General features: G+C 33.9%; 1 protein-coding gene across 1 annotated transcript in view; it reads right to left on the bottom strand.

Annotated features, from left to right (window-relative positions):
* LRRIQ1 (leucine rich repeats and IQ motif containing 1) overlaps positions 1–23412 on the bottom strand; it is a 103983-nt gene that overhangs the window by 23013 nt on the left and 57558 nt on the right. The window contains 1 exon segment of the mRNA XM_017804571.1: positions 17323–17424. Coding sequence (XP_017660060.1) covers positions 17323–17424 — 102 coding nt within the window.

The raw sequence follows: 23412 nt of genomic DNA, 5'->3' as shown, positions 1-23412 counted from the left end.
AACTTGCTTCATATAGAGTACAATACAAATAAAGTAAAAGACTACGAAACTTAAGATCTACAATGTGAAAGAAGGGCTTGGAAATTCTTGAGCATTCTAAGTTTTCCTCCCTTAATAAAAAAAATCTGTGACCAGAGTTAATTTTCTCAATATGTATTCTGGAAAAGGTGTTCTTAATATAGGCCTTAAGTAGCTGAGCTTGGATATAAAATTATTGTCTGTGCTATTAATACATTAGATTTTTTCCTCTGACAGTATTCTGGCATAAATTATTGGTCAGCAATATATATTATAAGGGTGTGTGTATGTAAGCCTGTGTTTAAATGTACAAGCTCTAAAACAAATATTCTTAGTGAAAATTAAAATTATGTAAGTGTTATATATTTATATAATTATGTATACTATATATTATACAAGAAATATTTGTATATTATATAAAAATATATAAATTATATATACCCTTAATATATTTATACAGAATTTATTTCTCCTGTCTTCTATACAGTTATGTGCATAATACACATTTATAAACTATCTTGAAATCCCAAATCTAAATTATAATTTTTTATCTCATTTTTCCATGTCAATCAACAAAAAAAATGGCATTATTCTGTCACAGTCTATGTAAGACATGCAGAACAGAAAGTAAGAACTACATGATTTGTTCTTGCTATTAAGGCAAAAAGTGAAGTATTTGGAAACAGACAGGAAAATAACAATAATAAAAAACAGCCCCCCCCTCCACTCCTAAAACCTCCCAGAAATTTACAGTAGAATGTAAGAGAAATGAGAAGAATTTGGTTTTTTCCACACAAAGCTTGACACATTTGTCAGAAGTCTACTTTGTCACTAAATACACCTAAGCATTACATAGCAATCACTACAGGCCCCAGACTGTTTTGGAAAAAGAATGGTATTTAGCGTGGTCTTTAGCATGCTTACAGGTATTCAGTGAATACATTTATAGTAGCAAGATCTATATGACTTCCAGGCAGTTGGTAGCACCATGTGGCAGCAAATGGTTCAGAGTTCTTTTTACCAAAAATTATAGCTCCAGATAATGTTTATCTACAAGTCAGGTCTGGAATTTTCAGATAGTGGGGCACATAAATTTCTACCTTAAAACCACAGAAACTTGTTAGTGACATAGCTATCCTGTAAGGATTAGATTATAACAGAAGCTACTTTTTCATCTCAGTGACTTTTGACTAAATTGACTTCCAACTCTAGGACCAGAATTAATGAAATAAAAATATTTATAGTAGTGTCTGAGTGAGTTCACAGCTGAATAAAAGATGAAATAGGATTTTGTCACAAGAATATCACATCAGGTGATGACCAACATTTTTTGATGCTTAAAAATGCTTTATCACTTACATAATAAGGAGTTTTGAACACGAGAGCACTGATCAATGTAAATGAGAATGTCTTTCAAAAATTATAAAAGTAAATAATGAAAGGGAAAAAAAATGGAGGTTTTTTTCCCTAAATCTCGTGCCCTTTTCCCCTTTTTGCTAGGTATTTATTATTTTTTCAGACTACAAATAAGATCTACTATACTGCAAACCTCCTTCTCTTGTCCAATCTCTTCATCTACTAGTTCATTCTGCTTCAATGGTTATCATATTTCAGCCTGTGCTTTCTGTGTTCTCTCTTTGATGTCTTTATTATAATCTAACATATTAGATTATGCAAAAGCTGAACCCTTTCGTTGAGATTCCTAAACCACTGAAACAGTACAAATTTCAGCTTCTAAATTCAAGGAAAATAGGATTTCATACTTGGACCTTTCCCCAAATTATTTTCTATTTTGCTACTTGTTCCTGCCTCTGCAGAATGCAGCACTACTACTATTTATTGGTAGTAATTGGTATTTATCCCTAGCATGCTATTTATGCTCAATTTGTTCCTTTCCCTATACTGAAGCAAATCGAAGTCTTACCTTCAACAGTGCACTTTTAAGACACCTCACTTAAAGTTATTTCTCTCTGTTCATGTCACAATGGGGTCTAGGAAATTCTCCCAGTATCTCCTGATTACTTAACCTCTTCTATTGCAACCCTCTGATCACACAAATCCATTGCAAACTACTGCTCCATATTAAAAGGCTTATGTCTTTTCTTGTGAACATGGTACACTTCCACTTGAATAGCTTCATGAGCTTCATTTTCCTAGCACTGACATCAAGGCAGCATAAATACTGTTCCTTACAATTCATCCAACTGTCACCATTTTCTGTACTCTTCCATTTATGTTAAATACAATTTCTCATTTATCTTCTATAACTAAGACATATGACACCTCTCTGAGTTGATGTATAAACCTAAAGCACTATTTCATCTAGTGTGTACAGGAAGCTACAACATTGGCGGTTGATGATTTCATTTTTTTGCTAATTTGTAACTGTTGGAATCTGATTCAGGAAGTGAATTTTGGGATAAACACTTGAAGATCTGTTTGGGGAAAGATGTAGGGATTGCATAGTGGAGGGCTAATAACAGTAATAATGTAAGAATAGATTGCTTAGGTCAATTAAAAATAAGTCATAGAGATGTAAAAAAAGTAAAGGAACAGTAGTGCACTGGTTTAATACAGGTGTACACTCTCTAACAGATTGTATGAGATTCCCTGTTTCTCTAAAAAAATGAGCCAGAAAACAAAACAATATCCTGCCATTTGATTAAACTGATTAATTTAATTAAGCATTTAAACCATTACATTCAGAGTTATGTAGACTATTGTTGAAACACATTCATATCAATGAAATACACAGAAAAATTGGTGTATTTCTTCAGAATGCTATTCCAGACATTTAACACTGGAATTAGATATATAGTTATGGCTATTTATATTAATGCCAGTGAATAACAAAGCCATTGCAAGTTTTTTACCCAAGAAAAGCAGAAGAATAGCAGGAGAATAAACTGCACAAACATCTGGAAATATTAAGATTCTAATTTCTCTGAAACCTTCCAAGTTTGGAAATGCTGGTGACTGACTCTATGATTTTGAATTTTACTGAATTATTGATTAAATGCTATATAGTCATTGACTCTACTTAGATGAAATGTATCAGCCATTCTGTGTAATATTCTTTGTACTAAGGCAAGTATTGAAGGTATCCAAACTTTTCAGCCCCAGTACACTGGACACATATTTTGGCAATATTATAATAAACAACTGTGGTGAAAGAGAAGATAGATTGTATTTTATTCAGAAATAAATGTAAAATAAATAGCCACAAATAGGATGAAGAGTATATATAAAAAAATTTGGTAATTCAGCATCCACCTACATACACAGACACATGTTCACACATGGGTTCCTCAGGTTCCCAAAACATTAACAAATAGAAGTTGCAATCCAGCTAAAAAGAACAGAAATAACATTTCTCAGTCCAGACACCCAAGAGGAGACTTCTTGTACATATAGCTTGAGAAACAACATGGAATTGCTTCATGCTTGAAAAGTTAAGTTGGTTTCTTTCTTAAAAAAACCCCCAAACCAACCCTGCCAATACCAAACGTCAACTCTACAAAAATGACAAAACTAAAGAGGTGATATTCTACCCACATGCACAGAGAGAGAAGAATTACTGATGTAAACTACTTCTACCCACAATCAGCATGCTTCCAGGATCCACTCAGGTGCTTACAAATTCAAAAAGCACACAAAAAACTTTACACCGCTATGCCTGTAAGATGCACATACTTTCACATTATTCTTTCGTGTAGTCTTCTATGAACAAGGTGTCCTGTAGTCTACATAGTACTCCCTTCAGCCACTCAGCACAGGCAAATCTCATCAACAGCATTGCTGAGAAGTACATTTGGAGAACAGCCAAGAGTTCTCCAGAGATAACTTTGGATAGTCAAGACCCTTGAAGAACCAAAGAGATCAAGGGGAGCAAAAACATATTTTGAAATAGTATGTTCAGCATTTCCATGCTTAGTTACCTGTCAGAAATTGTAAGGTAGAAATAAAATGGAAGTAGATTGAGCCTATTTTGTTTATCTTTTCTGTCTACATGCTCATATAATTTCTGTCTGAACTCCCAAATCTGCCTAGTACAGTATCTCTAGTTTTTCTCATAATCTTTGGGAATTAATAAATCCCCCTAATGATGGATGTTCTCTATTGAAAAGAGGATTTTATACTGTTCAGGAGAAAAGATATGCAAAATATAACCCCCTTCATTTTTACAGAATATATTTTTTTATATATTTTATTTGTATCCTTTCCCACTTAAAATTAAATAACAGAAACAATCAAGAACTTCAACAGAAGTGTTTAGTTGCTCAATAATGAAACAGCATTCCCAAGTAAGAAAAGATTATCACTTCATATGTAGTCCAAGCCAGATGAATACCTTTCTCTAAATTCAATAAACCAAGCAAAATTATTTAAGACATAAGATCTTCCAAAGGTATTCTCAAAATAACAAATACAAGGGAACATTTTGTAAGAGTGCAGGAGGTCTAACTACTATGTTGTACCCTATAAAGAGGGCAAAAATTACAAAATACAATCAATTTTTATTGAGTGTGACAACCATTAAAGTAGGTTTTGTTTGTAATGAAGGGCTTAAACATACAAGAAAGGGACTGAAGAATCTAAACCCAGCAAAACACTGTTCAAAATAAAAATTTGAAGCTTCTGTGTGACAAGAAGACACATATGCCAACTACTAAGAAGAAACAAAAAAAAAATCATTACTCAGGAGCAGCACGAACTTAGTCATTAAAGCTGACTTACACCACATTAACAACTGTCTCATAGTTTTTATGAACAAGTAATTAAATATCACAGAATCACAAAATAGCCAAGTTGGAAGGGACCCACAGGGATGATGGAGTCCAACTCCTTAACCCTGCACAGGACCATCCTTGGGAATTTACATTTTAAAAAAGGTATTATGTTTACTCTTGAGAATAAACATTTTTTCTAGATAGTTATCTGAATAATAGAAGAACTTGTTTTAAGAACTCAAGTTCATCAACACACGTGACATGCACAAGTACCACAAATGATTGGTACTTTTCAGTGCAGAGTAGCACTGAAAGGGAAATAATGAAATTATTGTACGAATGTCAATATGTAATTCAATTATGAATACCTATGAATTGGTTATCTATTCTATCTATAGAATTTCATATGATATACATGATTTATCAAAATATCATATATTTTTCAATTTAAAAGGGTTTTATTTTGTTTGGGCAAAACTACTTCTGGCTTACTTTCTGATGCTGACTTGAAATACCTGTTGGTATTTCATACTCTGAACATACTCTGACAATTCACAGCTTTGTCACTGCAGTAATGCATAACAGCAGAACTACTTTACATTGTCAAATACACACATAAAGCCTACAGAGACTAAGTACAAGCCTGCTGTTTAATTTATTTTATAGCAAAACCAAGAGGTACCACTGAAGATCAGGCCTGTCATTATGCCAAACATTGTATAAACAAGGCTTGTGCTCATTGAATTAAATGAAAAAAAAAAAATCTCAGATAGACATGGTTCTTTTTCTTAAAACTCTACATCTAAAGTGAGTTCATCTCCCATTGTGTGCAATTCTTATATATTTACATCCAGCTTAGATATAACCATAAACACTAATCTGATGAGTTTATGAGTGTCTATAAATAAATATAGACATAAAAGTACTAATTCTTCTCACTAGGTTATACTTAATTGGTTGGTATCATGGAAGAAATTAAACAATCCAAAATTGTGTCTTATAGATCTATTAAAAGAAATGGAATTTTCATTTGTAAAGAAGGTCAGGTAAAAAAAGCAAAACAAATCCACAGTTTGCCTACAAGTTGCCCCAGGTTAATTCTCAATACCTATGCCTCAAAGAGCTTAGTATTTTTATAGATTTCTTGACTAATTGGACTGAAATTTTCAGCTTGTAAACACATGGAAGAAAAGCAAGAATTGAAACACAGTGTATCATTTTAGAGAAACCAACAAGAGTATTCAGCCCCACGGGTATGGAACCGACTTAATTATATTGATTTTGGATCAATTATAGTTACAATGGCACAATTTTTTTTCTATCCATGCAGAGAAGGTTTGAATGATTTACCTCACTGAATGAAGAAATCAGAGTTGAAATAGGAATAAATTAGCACTGATTCCTCCTTTTATAGAATTTTATTTAGATCTTTATTAAAATTATTTTTTAAAGAGAAAATTAACACAAAACCTCCAGTTCAATTTCTGAACATAATTTAACCACCTTTAATCTTGAGTGTAAACATTTTATTCTCAGGTTAGGTGTGTTTAAATTAGTTTCTTTTCACTAAACTTTTTAGCTAAACTTGCTACCAAACTCTCCAGCTCACTGATATTTACATATATATCTTGTATATATACATATATACATAAAATTTGTTTGAAAAGGAAGGAAAAAGTTAAATACCATAATGATTCCAAATAGGTGAACTTGCCTCATGTACATTCTGTTTACATTTGCAAAAGCTTTTAATACAGACATAACTTAAAGGTGTAATTTGTTTTACCTGTTGCACAACAACAGGTTAAAACAGTTATTCACTTGTTTGCAACTGATGATCTAAGTTTCTGCAAATAGGAATTTATAGAGCATTAAGGTCTGATCCAGAAAGGACTGAAATCCCATAAATTCCAATTAGGTAAGCAAACTCCCACGTAAGATTAAGGAACTTCAGTAGCTAATCTTATACTATTTAATACAGAAGAAGGAAACAGATGATTATGAGTTTTAAAACCTTATAGAGTAAATGAAGTTAATAAAATTGTATAATTGTACACGGGAATTTGTCAAAACATAATTTAACTGCCCAAACCAAGATTTTGCTTCCACTGTAACAGTCACTGTCATGAAGCAGAATGATAGCATTTCATTGTCAAGTTTGAGGGTAACAAGAAAATATCCACTTTTTTTCTTATATAGTACCTGTTTTGTAAGAAAGATTCCAATGTAGTTTCCTTTTCATACAAGATACAACAATTTTAATATAAAGTAATCTGATTGAAAAGATGGACAGAACTCTTTAAGGCACTCGAAGAAATAGAGAAATATTAAATGGTAATATTTACAGATTTTTTTTTTAATTTAACCAGAGACGTGAGTACAAAGAATTATTTTCTTCAGCAAGATTTTTCTGCTCTTCTGAAAAGATAAATAAATTGATTAGAAGCACTGTGTTAGAGGTACTGATAGAGAGGCTAGAAAAATGTATACATATTTGCAATGAGAATACAGAAAATGCATGTAAGTAAATACAGAAACTCGTCTGTAACTTGTACCACAGTTCTTGAAATTCTCTTTCAAATCTTTGAACTTCTCCATATTGTGGTTCAGTGAATGCATCAAGGGGTACTAAAACTGGAGAAATATCTGAATAGCATCACCACCCTCAAGGCATCCAGGTCTCAGAACAGACTCTTCTTTAGCATTCTGGCTAGAAGAGGAGGAAAAGAGGAGAAAAGAATGCAATGATGTAGCAAAATCACCACTAAAACAAGGATACCTTATTTTCAATGGTATTTAAAAAGTCTTAATTCTACTCACCTTCTCCTGGATTCCAAAGAGATTCTTCAGCTTTCACCTGACTGGTCCTGGATAACTACATCTTACAGTGTTCTGGGTGCTCATCAATACTGTCTTGTGTGACTGTATTAATTATGCACCAAGAAAAAGAGATTTGCCCCTATTTCTATAATGAACAAACATACTGTTGATGGGAAGTCATAGAAATATGTAACACTCTCATAGGGGAAATAAAACAAATTTCAAAGCAAGAAATTAGTATGATGCATGGATAACACACATGCTTAGTAATATAGTGAAATAATAGTAACTATTTATACAAAGGTGTAAACCCCAAAAATCCCAAGCAGCCATATATGTGGAAGAAGTAACTTCTAAAATTTATTCCAAGAAGGATTTTATAAACATTTTCATTTGCAATAAATGAAAGATGTTTGCAAGAGAATTTTGAATACAGTGCACACAGCTCACATAGTATGATGACATCCTATGCAGTATTTTAGTGTATGTAGAGCAGACTACAAGTAGACTCTGACAAAATCTAAGAAGGCAGACCTGGCTAAGAGTCAGGAGTCACGCTTATTAAATTGAACTCTCAGGGGTATCATGCAATCAGAGGTCACAATCGAGGCAACAGAAGCAATGTCACGATATCAGAGAAAGGGCCAATTCAGACCTGCTCCCTGACAGGCAGTGAGGTCACGGCTTGCGGCAAATAACTGTATTAAAAGGGAATATTCTCTGCACACTTTTAGAACTGTCATCTGAACAAACAAAGCCAGGTCATTGGTAGGTTAAATCAGAACTTTCTGGCTTAGTAGCACATAGCTTCCTTTCTTTTCACATTCACTGCTAATTTCTCAATTACAAAATATACATCAGGTACTAATGCAAATACTCAGTACACTTAACTTAAAAACACAGAGTAGAGTTTAAATTACTCCTTTTTAAAAGTCAAATTCTATCCTTGACAAGAGATATCCTTGGTCTCTTCATAAAGAGAAAACTGCTGAGCTTGCTTCTTATTAGAAAACAAAAAGCATGCAAGTGCCTTAGGGAAATGTCTTTTTACCGTCAGGGTCTTAGTAAGCCTGATACTCAATGCGCATTTAGAAACCATTAAAAAAAATCAGTTATTCATAATATACTTGTTTAATGATGACTGCAAAAGTGAAGTTCTTTTGTCTGGGTACTTGGATTTCTTTATATCATTGTCTGGACTGGGTTACTTCAAGATTCTACAAATGTGGTAATTTATGAAATTACAACCATGTTGGATTGGTAACATGACAATAAACCTGCAAAGAACTATTCTAGAATGTCATATAAACAAAATTTTATTCAAAAACATTATCTCTGCAGCCCATCTTGGGAATATGAGAAAAAAAAACCCATATCTATCTATCTATCTATCTATCTATCTATCTATCTATCTATCTATCTATCTATCTATCTATCTATCTATCTATCTATCTGTGTAACTGAAAAATTCACTATTTCTACCTTTTTTATACTCACAAGTATATCACAGATAAAATATCTGCAGTGCATGCATCAAACCAGCACAAACCTATGAATTTCAAGCAACTGCTAACATGTTTTGATAAGAATTGAACCACAAATTATTAAGTTGCAAGATGCACATTATAGAAATAACACAGCATAAAAGTTATGCAGATATGACTGCATAGTTTACATTTTCATTAAAATATTTGAGTTACTTGCAATCCCTTGTAAAATCATCTATGTTCACCACACATTAAATATTCTAGATTACATGAAAATTGTAAAAGGTATAGAACTTTGCTGTTAGTATTGAACGGCATAAAATTTTGAATATCTATATTTCAATTTTAGAGTCTTATTTTAATATTTTGCTTGAAAAATGTTGTACACTACCAAAATATATGATTCATCTGAACAATAACATCATTAGTTATAAAAACAGAAGGATACTTCAATGTGTGTTTAACATTACACTCATGAAAATGGCCTCCCTGGAATGCTGTAGATCTCTGACCTCATTGATAGTATTAATTCTTCGTAACACCATAGTTCCCATTACAGAATAGGAAAAAAAAATCCTTTAAAGCGAAGTTTAATCAATTACATTTTGAAATTAATTAAAAGCTCTGGTATGAAGGGCTTCCTTTAATTCATCTCTGAAAGTGTTTAAAATAATGCAAAGTTATTGCTATTAAAATCTATAGCTAAAGGAAACATTTCTTTAATTGTGACTTAAAATGTGTCATGTATTCTAGCTGAAGCAAGATGTGTACCTATAAAATATTTCTAAGGATGCATTATATTCCTTATTCATAGCATCATACTAAATGGAAATTCTTTTGCAATTCTTTGTGCAATGTAACATTTATGATACTTTTACAGATACGGAGTCTCCACTTTCGGTAGCCTATGATAAAACATTATTTGCATAGCAATATGATTTTAATGCTTGAAACACTCACTTTGGAAAATGCTTTGAATATATCTGAAAATGCACTTTTAATGACCTCTTTATTAGCAATTGGTTTTTTGAAGTGTAAAGAAGAATATTGGGTACTGCTCAGTAAATGCAAAGCAAATAAACAAACCACACCAATATTGACTACAGTTCCCCAGGCATCCAAACAGACAGCAACAAATTCAACAATTAGTTTTAACTAGACATGCTAAATTCAAGTGCTGTAACACTTTATTTTAGAGGAATTTAGCCAAACGTATTCTCCCTTACCCCCTCCAACCAAATCCTTTTGGATTTAACTTGTTGCTAAAATTATCTGTCTTTTGCACTCTAAGACCTGGGTCACGACCTTACTTAGGGACAGGAAATAGTTATCAGGTCACTGAATGGTCAAATGAAAAAGGATTTGAAATGCTTCGGTACTCCGGGATCTATTAATCTAAAATGATTGCCTTATGCAGTATTAAAAGCTGTGGATCTGATTGTGGCATCAACTTGCTTACCTGTACATTGCTGAGATGCAGATACCTACACTACGTATATTTTGGACATAAAATAACAAGGAAAGGAGAAAAAAGAAAGGTAGAATCTCAGAAGATGAAAATAAAACTATCTGAAATATTATGTCATCTTATTCAACAAGGAGAAAAAATAGTTTTCAATTCTGATGACATTTTGGGTGAAATCTCATTCCTACTGAAGTCATCGCTGGGTAGTTATTAACAAAAGAACAGTAAGATTTTTTTTCTTAAGTGCAGTTCCTTTTAGGCTGGTAAAAACTGGTAAATTACTATGTTATGAAAGGACAGGTAACTCCCTATACGTGGTATAAAATCCTAGATTTGCAAGTTTGCTGGAAAATCATGCTTGCTAGCTTAGAGACCACATTTAAATCTGATGCACTAAAAGAATCCTTGTAACACCACAAATTACAACAGTCTGCAAAATAGTAGAGTCAAGAACAAAGAGATAGTACACAGGCAGGTGAAATCTGTGGTCAGAAACCTTTAACATATGAATTCATGAACCCTGAAGACTAGAATCACAGTGAAAATTCATAATAGTAAGTTGGTATGTATACATGGCAAATGCCTCCTGTTCAGGAACTTCAAGTGAATAGATAATTCTTTTCTTTTTGTTTTGTTTTGCTTTGCTTAGGTTTTGTAATTGAATGTAAAAAACAAGAATATTAATAAAAATGCCATATGGCTAGAGTATTTATAAATATTCAGACACTAAAGTGCACTGCATATATGCACATAAATGATGTTTTACATATTTATTTTTAACATAATTTCAGGATCGCTTCATTCCACAAATACTGAAAAAATCCTACACTATCATTGATGGACAGGAGGCTAGAAAATTAGGCACAGATTTTATTTTTCAGTTTTATTTTATAATAAGAAACTGGGCCACTAGAAGTATGTAACCAAAGCTTGAGTGCGTGCACTGTAAGGCCCCTGCAGTCTTTTACAACTTTTCAGTGTACCGCTGTTGTGAACTGGGTTTGCACTCTGCCAGCAGAGCAGCTCTGACCCATGGAGAGCAGTCCTTCAGATCAACACTGCCTCAGGCTTTACTGCTTTCTCCAAGAAGTCTTACATTTCAGGCATCAAGTTGAATTTCTTCTGGAGATGATTAACCCAAACCCATGACAGATTTTTTCCAAGATATCCAACTCCTTATGTTTATTTTATCCTGGCTCTTTTTGGATGTACTGGACACAAGTAACCTACTCATTTTACATGTTTAAGGGCTGGTGGAGAGCCATTAATTCCTTAAAATGAGAAAATATTTCAATGCAAGAGTTCTGTTGTGCGAGCTCAAACTAAATAATAAGAAACAAAGCCACAGAATTCTGATTTTAAAAGACAGATCCCTTTCCACAATACAGGTTCCTGTAACACATTTTCATCACATGTCAAGACAGATCTTATATTCTCTGAAAATGCATTATTCTGTCATTTTTGTCAGTGCTGTATGGTTTAGAAACTTCTTCCCTAATGTGGCATACAAATTAAAAGTCTAGGAGATATGTAATAATTAGATTTTAATGTAAATATGGCAATTCAAGTCATAGAATTGCAGCAAGCCAGATTTCAAATGTGGTTATTAATCCTTTACAGACCACAGTTCAATAAAAGATGACTTAATTTAGAAATGGATGTTTACAAACAATGCTGTTCCTGGGAGTTGATGCCATTGAAAATAGATAATTTCTAAAAGGTGAAAACAGTAACACAAATTATTAGTTATAGTTCATTGTCTTTTTAAATGCTCTTAAATAACAAACATCAAAACATTTAAGGCCTGTAAAAAGATGAGTATTACCATTGCAGTCTCAGTACCTTCTCTTAACTGTCATACAGATATTTAAAAGCATCAGTGATTTGAATCAATATAAATTCTTTTAAATACCACATATACCTTTTCTTCAATGTATTCATATTTTGTAATATAGAAAATCTAGGAAACTAGGTTGATCATTATGTAAAAATATTTTAATGAACTCACAAAATTAACTAAAAAGATAACCTTAAAGTACCACTTTCTGAAGTCTCACATTTGCATTTTTAATTATCGCTAGTAATAATAATATATAAGACTACAAGGAGTTTCATAATTATATATAACTATCAGCTGGAAAACAGATGACTAAATAGATTCCTTGATATTTATCTTCCAATCATATGACATAATCACAAGCTCATTTTACCTCTTATTCTTGAAAAATAAATGTTATTTCTACTGACAATTTAAACAGAAATGAATAAATACTGCTGTAATTAAAAGCCACCTGAGAAAGCATAAGCTATTCATTATCAAATTTGTATTGATGAAATCTGTCTTAACATTATATCCATTACATTTTCTTTAGTCACCAATGAGCATAAAATGACAGGAAATACAGTACTGCCAATTAGAACTACAGGTTCCCAAACTACAGCAAACATATCTTGACAACACAGTCCAACATATTTTTAAAATAGTTAAAGTTCCAGGCATAAATCATTGTGCACGTTTCTGGGTGAAGTCACGGTACACTGTTTCCACTTCACTGATGGATACGGATATGACTAAAAATAGATATACTACATATGCCAATAAATCACCCAACCTACAAAATTAAGTAGGGAACATTCTATGAAATTCTGTGAAATGAAGGGAATCATATACAAATAATACTTGGATAGTTTGATCAGACTCTCAGCTGATCTACTGCAGATTGGAATCCAGCTTCCCATTCCACTGAAAAAAATTATTTGGATAACCCACCAAAACTGCTGAGGCAGCTGGATCAAAGAGGACCCAAAAAGACATATACTGTTCCCAAAGCTTGTAGCAAAAACAATGTGTTAGGCCTTAGGGCTCCTTCTTTAGTTTTGAGCTGCTGTACTGGGACTAAGCATTCACACTGTTGGCTGGAAAAATCAGTATCCTTCCTCTGTGTAAATGAAATTACAGATCTTTTAATTACAGACCCACAGATGGCAAAGATGCTCTCTTACATGTTCAGCCAGGACTAATTGGAACTGCCCAAGAGAAGGAGTCAAGGATAGATTCTTCCTTCAATTCCTGATCTACTCTATCCAAAATTGTCAAGACTATTTGACGTTAAATTAGTAACTGGAACAGCCTCCAGACAAAAAGAGGAGAAGCAGTCATAAACCTTTCTAAAAAATATGTTTTGATGCAGAATAGGAAATTATGACAATTATCTGTGTTCCTTATAAAGTTTCCAGGAGTTTGAGGTCTTTGAAATGTCACCATCTAAAAACCACAAAAAAATCTCCAAGAATATTCATTAAAACAGAATATTCATGAAAGCAGGCATATTTTGTTTGTCATGTACCTGGCACTAACTGAAACTCAACAATCAAGATGGAAACATACCAAAGAAAGCACTGTAACATACATAATCCCAGAAAACATCCGGCAAATTATGAGAAGTTAAAGTACATCAAGTCAGGCTTTCATCTGTCTTCAGGTTTTTGATCAGGGTATAGTTTGTTACGAGAAACAGTAAATACATATTTACACGTGCATATTCTGTGGCTTACTTTACAACCTACTCAAGTTAATGTCACAATATAAAATCATGACTCAAATATATTACTTATTTAAATAGTTGTAATGAATCTCTATTATACAATGACCACATGCATTAAATTAATTTTAAAAAATCTGAAACAGCATCTGATAGAATGTGTTAAGATTACAAAATGCATTTTGATACTAGTAATTACACAGAGAGTAATCGTTCATAATTTACTTTCCTTTCAAAATACACAAAAAAAAGGCATAAGTGCTATGCTTATTGAATTATTATACCTACTTATACTCATGGTATTTGTTTATATATTTGTGTGACCAGAAACACATGTATTGTATGTATATGTATTGGCACATACACATGTATACACATGTACATATCCACTAAGACGCAGTGAATTACATTCCCATGGTTTGTGCCTTCACGTGTTCCTTGTATTTTTAAATGGTAAGCTATTGTCTGTCGGAACAATGTTTCCTCATGCTGTTGATGAAGTGTGTAATACAAAGGGGCTCTGACTAACTTTTGTGTGCTATTGTGATACAAATGTGCAATAATGGTCCCTTGTGGGCATTTTTCTAATATCAGTGAATAAAGCATGATGACTCTTCCAAAATTTAGTAAAAATTTATGATGTTGCTCAAGTTTTGAAAATGTATTTTCCTACAATGTGTATGTCAAATTAGAGATATGTGAATTATCCTATGGGATTAAAGTTATGCACAAATTTTTGAAATTTGTTACCAACATTTTGCATATCAGCTTACCAAAACTTCTGTAAGAGGAAAATGAGAAGGCAAATTATAACAGAATAATAATATCAGGAACACACAAGCATCAGATATTAAACTCATTCCTTTTCACTCTTTAGTTTTATACCTCATGTCTTTTTATTCTTTTTTGTCTTATTTGTACTTTTACATAAAAACTAAAGACATAACAAAGACAAAAGAAATTCATCGTACATTTTAACTAGATTACTTCTTAAATATTCATTACCATGATGTGTTCCAGTTTGAAAATCTAAAACTGTTCTAATTGTTTCACTTCCTAGGGCATCCCCTTTCAAAAGCAGTGATTCTGTTATTTAACAGATAACACATGTGTACTTGCTGGTTTGCTGTTGATCATATGACTTCCCCCCCATTTCCCAATTTAAAGAAATAAAGAAGGAATATATAGAATGTGCCTTTTAAATTTTTTTTATTTAGTTGTTTATGAAGGAGATGGATTGGACTTCAAATTTTCTACCCAAGGACTCACTACCAACTGGTGAAGGTTAAGGGGCTTGAATGGAGGAAGTTTATTTCCACCATGCAAAGGACAGGTCTGTGTTCTCTCTTAATATATGGTATCCACAAGATTTATGGATACAGAGTGAAAACATACTACCTTATTACAGAAAGAACTCCCATTGCAGAACAGACCCAAAGAAAGCTATTCCATGCAAAAGAGGAAGAAATGCTCAAAAGGTGAGAGAGGGGAAATGGGAAACAAGGGAAGAAATAATTGATAACACACCTCTGTGAAATTATCATGCAGTTGCTTTTCTCTGTAGTAGATAACATGCAAAGTGTTATCCAAATCTAAATTTAGAAACTCCTAGTTCTGTCTGATGGTATCTCACATACATAAATGCTCTGTGTTGCACTCTGCTTCTAATTCACAACCTAGTATTTTCTGGACGTACCATCTGAAGTAGCAATGTCTCCGGTAGAAGGACAATTTTATATTTAGGTCAAGCAGAATAGTATTGTCTGAATTGAAGGTTCAGCAGATTGCATGTGAGCATCCATGACTGGTGAAAAAAATCTCTGTTTATTAGCTGGCCAAAGGAGTACAATGGTCATTGAAATGAAAGATAATCGAGAATGCCACTAATGTGCTTGCCTTTTGATATCTGATCTGCCTTGTTACCAACTCTCCATAGATTCAAGAAGTAATTTCAGTATGCATACATTGGCTTTTAAAAACGAAGCGAAATGTCTCCAGGCAGGAAAGCTAAACTAAACCTACACTGACTTTAGGGTACTGAACTTTTAAACAAGCTTATCTCTGACATGGTTTTGAACATTCACACTACTATTTATAGGCTTGGACATCCAGTGTTTTGCAGGCAGTCTGCATGTCCTGTTTCTTCAGCATATGATGCATTCTGACATCTATAAGCATATGCCACAGGAACGTACATGAGACAGTGGGAATGCTCAATCAGTCACAGTATACACAGACTCTCTATAGTCCAGGTAAATTCATGCTTGGATACAAGGCAATAAGAGTGCAAAAATATTTCCTCTTCAGAATTCACCAAGATTTGTTTCTAAACAAATATGAGCATGGGCTCATGAATGTTAGGCAAATCTGGGCTTTCATATAGTTAGGTTAATTGATTGAATCCCACTTCAGGTATATTGAGATTGATTTCACACCTGTCTCAGACATGTTCTAATTTTTATCCTCATGCAGTGAACGTTAATACAGTATCATTTGTAACTTTACTTTGTAGAATTGAGAATAGATCAGGCAGCATATGACTATGTCTTTGAAAAAGATAAAAAGATAGAGGTGAGGACTTTCCGAGCACATTATTGAGTTGCAAAAGGAATCAAAACAGTATATATACAAACAGTGTCTCTGGTCCTTCTTCTTACAAGAAGGACCTTTTTACAGAAACCAATGATAGTTTGAGCATGAATTTCAACAGTGAAAGAGCTACATCAGTATTTAAATATTTTTTGAAAACAAATTTTATATTTACATGCTGAAGCTTCTTTCCTCATCTTATGTCAAATGGTGTTATTTTAGGGAATATCTATTAAAGTAGCTTCCTAAAAACACATTAAGGATTGTCAGGAATTAATGGCAAGCTTGAGAAAAGGTGACAATGAAATGAAGGATTCGGAGGCATATTTCATTTATAAAATTTTATTCTAAAGCTTTGTATTTTATACCTCTGTGACATGCTTTGACATTTTTTATGATGAAGATTTAATAATAAAAATGATAAATAAATAAGTTAGGCTCCAGCTCCATATGAATTAAGCTCTAGGAGCACCCTCTGCCCTCCACAATGAATTGAAATTGAAATGTTTTGCTGCTGTAACTTGAGATACACAGAAACAGATAAGGACATTAAACTTCTGCTTTCTTCTATTTGTGCACATTGTTTTACATTTCAAGTAGGCTTGCTTAAAAGATATTGCAAGATATATATGCTTATATGCATTGGGATAAAGTGAAATACTTGTTCATACCTTCAAAGTATCCAGCATTTATAGACTGTGTCTTCCTTGGTGATTTCACAGGGAGATGTTTATTTTCATTGTTTTTGAACAACGCCAGGCGCACAGCTGGGTCTAGATGACAAGAACAAGTTAAAATCAAAGGTCAGACCTGGCTCATTCATTCCTTCAAGCAATTTTTCACCTTTTAGCCACTTAATAAATGAAAATATCTTAAAAAGTAGGTTATATATTCACAAAGGATTACACTTTCTAAATAAAGCAATATAAATACACATGCAACTGAGAATCAAAGTCACTATTGTGCAGGATTTTAACACTGTTGATCTTTTAGTTTGCTCATCTCCAAATTAAAAATAAACTCTAAAGCATACATTTCCATTTTTCAGAACTTAGCCAGATTAAAACAAAACAAAACAAAACAGAACCTATTATTCCACATACTAACTTTAAAGCATACATTTGCAGAAAATATTTTTTTTAAAAATCTAGTTTTAAAGCTTGAAATTAAAGCAAAAATATTAACAGGATCCATGCCAAGCAGTATTTCCAAAAGCTTTGGTCCAGAATGATTCAGCAGTCTAAATCAAGACATATATATCTAAAAAATTTTAATGAGACAGTTTATTTTTTCAGGCTCAACTTGTAGATAATAATCTAGTCTTCCTCCATATCCCATCCTAACTGAAATAAAAAAATACCCCAGAAGTCTATAGATTCATCTATATGCCAAAATATGAAATCTTGATTAGTTTCTTAACTATTATTTTGAAAACTTTGCAAAGAAGCAAAGATGAGCACAGAATTGTATATAAATCTAGATAAGACATGTTCCTACACTGGCAGAAAAATATAAACTTTAACTAACAAAAGGTAAACTGATGTAAAACCCACAAGTCAGGAGAGGTGATTCTCACGCATTATTTCTGAAGTGAACTAAGAACTGTTTGCTTGGCATAGGAGGAAAGAAGGAACTCAAGGGAAACAGTGCATTAGAAGGAATGTGAAAATTCTGAGCACAGTGCAGAATAAACTGCCAGTTATTAAAAAAAAAAAAAAGGGACTGAAAAGAATATACAAACAAAAGCAGATGCACAATGACAAGTAAAAGCATATAGGGTTTTGTATGTATGCCACTGAGCATGATAACATGAGTAACAGAAAGCCAAAGAAAAACTAAAAGAAATATGTTTGACATGGTTCAAAGAAGACAATAGCCCAAGCAGATATATCCGCTCTTGACAATATCTGAGAAATAATGACACAGAAGAAGTTTGTCTACAAAGGTGACTACAAATTCTCTGAAAGGGTAGAAATTAATAACAAGGAGAAAAAAAGCAGTGGAGCTTACCAGGAAGGTGGATATGGCAAGGGAAAGATCTAAATTTCTACAGAGAATACAAGTGTAGCAAAAATGAGTATGTGAGACACTGCCAGAACAGACAGAGCAGGAAAACAGAGGTTATGGAAAGACTCAAAGAGCATTCAGACATAATAGATTTAAATGACTGCTTATGTCTGGTGCTTCATTTTGAGCCTTTTTAGTGTTTATTTAGAGAGTTCATAAGAGAATCTATAATAATGCAGCAAAGTAAGTAGCTTGTTTGTTTGTTTGTTTTCTTATTTCTAGAAATAAAGTATCAGAATGTCCTGTTAAGTTGGTAGGCAACTTCTTATGAATTTTAACAACAATTTGTAAAGTTGGTTTTGATTAGAACTCTATATTTGTAGTAGACAATTCAACTTCAAACTAATAGAACTTAAAAGGATTCTAGAAGCTCAACTTTTTCCAGAGAATGCTGTCTTGACTCAAGCAGAGATATTGTATGTAAGTTTGCCTTCTAAGCTCGGAGAAGTTGTCTAATGGGGTGTGGCACTTCAAGAGATAATGTATTGACAAAACTCATCTGAATGTTATGGTGTTCTTGGTCAGCCCACACTGCAGCAGCATGTGGTTGACAGAATGTTCTTAATGGTGCTAACCTCTTACAAAGCAACAAGCTTGACTAATGAAGGAATTGTGGCAAGTGGGGAGGGAAATAATTAATGAAATGATCCAGGAAGCACAAAAAATAATGATTAGCTCCATTAGTTTTAAAGGTAGATCATTAGAATGATTCTGATAATGAGATCACTTCATTGACAAACTGGATTACCAGGCTTGTAGGTATTTTCACTTTGTGTAAATGGATAAAGTAGCCTTACTTTGGCATGTCTTCCAACTGAAAAACAAATCAACAGCAGACTAATGTTCTCCAGGGTAGTAAATATTTGGTACAGTGAATCACAGTAAGATTTGTGCTAAAAATACCTTGAAATAGTAATACATTGTATTTTAAAAGTTCTCTCTGAAATTTTAGATAATAGAAGTTACAAAAAATATTTTAAGTAAAGTATGAATTAGTATTGTCTTTTCTATAGTTGTAAGATACATGGTCATACAAGTCCTACACATGGATAAAAACGTACAGGATAAAAATTTTTATAATTGTAATTTTCCCAACATTCAGCATACAGTGTTGATAAAAAGACTTCTAACTTCTTTCAGCTTTATGCCAGTTAGAAAAACCAGTGTCTTTCTTCAATAGAAGACCAAATACAAAGTGACAAAATCAATTAAAACCTCTTAAGACAAAATGCAATTGAAGATTCCAAAGTATTTTAGATTACTGTAAAATAATTCCTGAAATTACACATTTTTTTCCTATGTGAGTCTATCGACATTGTTCCAAGCGGTTTTAAAAATGTCATCTTTCCTTAATCCAACCTCCCACTCAATTCTATTCTAAACACCAACAAATCCAAAGTTCAGTTATACCATGGATTTTGGGTGAAGTCACACAAAGTTATTAGTGCCAAGCTCGATTTTTCAAACATTTATCTGTGCACAAAGATATCAGCAGTAAAGAAGGTCTGTGAACCGGGAAGAGGGGTAAATAATGGAAATTTTTCTTCTAAGAGATTTATATCAGCAGATTTATCTTTGAATCTTTGCAAAATAACTTAAATAATCTACAGGGATTTAACACAGTGCCAGACTACTCGAATTTGTACCTACCTGGATCACCTCAACCATTGCCTACAGCTCTTTTGTTATTAAAAATGAGTCCTTTTCTTTACTTACTCCAAAATGTAGGCAATATTACATAGATTACTTCATAATACTAGTGCTTTTCAGTCTCTGAGTGAACTAGGGAAATGAGCTGCATGTATGCTTTGATGACAAGCAATCAAATGTTTTAGATTTCACACAGAGAACTGTGAAAGAGTCCAACAGTTCAAAATCATACAAATATCTTACTGGATTCTGGCATACTAATTTAAATGTGGCTTATTAGATGATGATCTGGGCTGGCAATCTATAAACCAGGGAGGTAATTTAATGCACATTGCTTGGCTGCCTCCAAATATAGAAGTTAAGTTGGACAAACACAAGAAATGTTATGGAAACAATATGGAAGGAATAGTTACTGCCTGATCTGGCACCACATTTCTGAACAACTTCTCGATAATATTGAAACTGAAAAAATTAAATGTTTGTCATTCATTTTGTTGTGCAAAATTTGTAACTAGGAGAACACAAGTATAACTGTGACAACTTTAAAGGGTTGATAAATCAAAGCAGCACACAGCAACATATAGCAACAAATGCTTATCTATAAGATAATTCAATTTGTAAATTAATTTGGAAGAAAGACCAGATTTTGTTCCATAATTGAACAGCAATTAGAACTCCAGCTAATCTATGGCTGGAGTTCTCAGATGATACTGCTACATGGAATAGACAGGCACAACAAAAGTAGCTTTCTTTCTGCTACTAAGAAAATGTACAACAATGGTCATTTATGTAATGTGTAACAAGGATTAATAATATACCCCAAATTTTTATCCTGACTGTTGTTAAGTCAGATCATCTGTTTTGGGCTTGTGGGTTTTGAGGGAAGTGGGTTAAGTTTTTGGTTGGTTTTTCTTTATTTCATTTTTTAATTAGGATTGCATTGCTGTCTGAAATTCTAAACACAAACTAAAAAATATTTGCTGACCTCTGTGACATATCTTTTTTTATTGTGCTCTGCTTCTAGTGAACAAGGCCCACTTCAGCTGCTTTTTACCTTCCTTTTTTTTTGTCTCCAACCTATGTGGCATCAAGAATTACCATAGAATCATAGAATCATTAAGGTTGGAAAAGACATCCAAAATCATCAAGTGCAACCTTTGACTGAACACCAACATGCCAACTAAAGCATAGCACTAAGTGCCACATCCAATCATTCCTTGAATACTTCAAGGGACAGTGACTCCTCCAAATCCCTGTGCAGCCTGCTCCAATGCTTAAACACCTTTCAGTGAAAAAACTTTTCCTGATGTCCAGCCTAAACCTCTCCTGGCAACACTTGAGGCCATTTCCTCTTGCCTGTCACTTGTTGCCTGGGAGAAGAGGCTGACCCCCACCTGGCTACAACCTCCTTTCAGGTAGTTGTAGAGACCTGAGACTCCTTTTCTCCAGGCTAAATAACCCCATCTCCCTCAGTCTCTCCTCATATGACTTACTCTCTAGACTCTTCACCAGTTTTGTTGCCCTTCTCTGGATACGTTTCAGTACCTCGCTGTCTTTCCTGTAGTAAAAGACAATCACTTCCCTGGTCCTCCTGGCCACGCTATTCTTGATATAGGGCAAGATGCCCTTGGCCTTCTTGGCCACCTGGGCACACAGCTGGTTCATGTTCAGCTGGCTGTCGACCACCATCTGCAGAGCCTTTTCTGCTGGGCAGCTTTCCAGCCACTCTTCCCCAAGCCTGTAGCTCTGCATGGGTTGTGGTGACCCAAGTGCAGGACCTGGCACTTGGTCTTTTTGAATCCCATACCACTGGCCTCGGCCCATCGATGCAGCCTGTCCAGATCCCTCTGCAGAGTCTTCCTACCCTCCAGGAGATCAACACTCTAACCCAACTTAGTGTCATCTGTGAACTTAGTGAGGGTGCCTGTGATCCCTTCATCCAGATCATCAATAAAGATATTAAACGTGACTGGGACCAATGCTGATCCCCGGGGGACATCACTAGTGACTGTCCAGCCAACTGGATGTGGCACCATTCACCATGGTCATTCAGCCAGTTTTTAATCCAGCAAAGGGTGCATCTGTCCAAGCCATGGGCAACCAGCTTCTCCTGGAGAATGCTGTGGGAGAAAGTATCAAAGACATTACTGAACTCCAGGTAGACTACAACCACAGCCTTTCGCTCATCCACCAGGCAGGTTACCTGGTCATAGAAGCAGGACCTGCCTTTTCTAAACCTGTGCTGGGTGGGCCTGATGCACTGACAAGAGACTATTTTTTTGGAGAGGAAAAGGTTAAACAAGAAGTACTACAGCAGTGTAAGAGAGACAAGCTGAAAGTAAGACATGGCTTTCAGCCATCTTAAAAGAAAAAGAAGTGAACTTTCAGCGGCTAATATAAAATTCACAGAAACAAGGAAATTCCAAGTTAAGCAAGAAATTCTGTACTGCTGTGCCAAGACATCTTTAGGAAGCTAGGATTGTTATGAGTCACAGACACTTAATGTTAAAGCACAGTGAGGTGCATTAATGACTGCTTTATTTAGATTTTGAATTAGAATTTGTATAGAATTTTATGCGCCCATGATAAACAGAAATATTTCTGACATTATGCCAGTTTTACTTGGCTGAAAATTTTCTGGTTCCTTGCCCACGCTTTTTGTATTATCTTACTGTACAGTAAAAATAGCATACATTTGGTATTATTAAAATATAGGCCCCAACTTTATTTAACTACATAAACAAGCATACATAACTGTAGTGGATTAGGGCATAACAGACCTTAAGGCCATTACTTGGTGGGACTGGTCTGCTGCAATATAAGCTTTAACTGAATCACTCCCTATTATAAGGTTATGCTACTTTAAGCTCTTCCTTGTAATACAAACCACAGGATTCAGTGCACTTGCTAGTATTTTCCATTTTTTTTTCTCTACTGAGAAAGTATGTGGCCAGACATATGAGGTAAGATACTTCTACATTTTAACTCTGTCCTTCAGCAAGTCACTCTAGGTTTTGTGTCTAGGTAATGGAGAACCATAAGTG

Source organism: Lepidothrix coronata, unplaced genomic scaffold, assembly GCF_001604755.1.
Source record: "Lepidothrix coronata isolate B3197 unplaced genomic scaffold, Lepidothrix_coronata-1.0 Scaffold9, whole genome shotgun sequence".
In the NCBI taxonomy this organism is placed as follows: Eukaryota; Metazoa; Chordata; class Aves; order Passeriformes; family Pipridae; genus Lepidothrix; species Lepidothrix coronata.
This window is presented reverse-complemented; position numbering and strand designations above follow the sequence as displayed.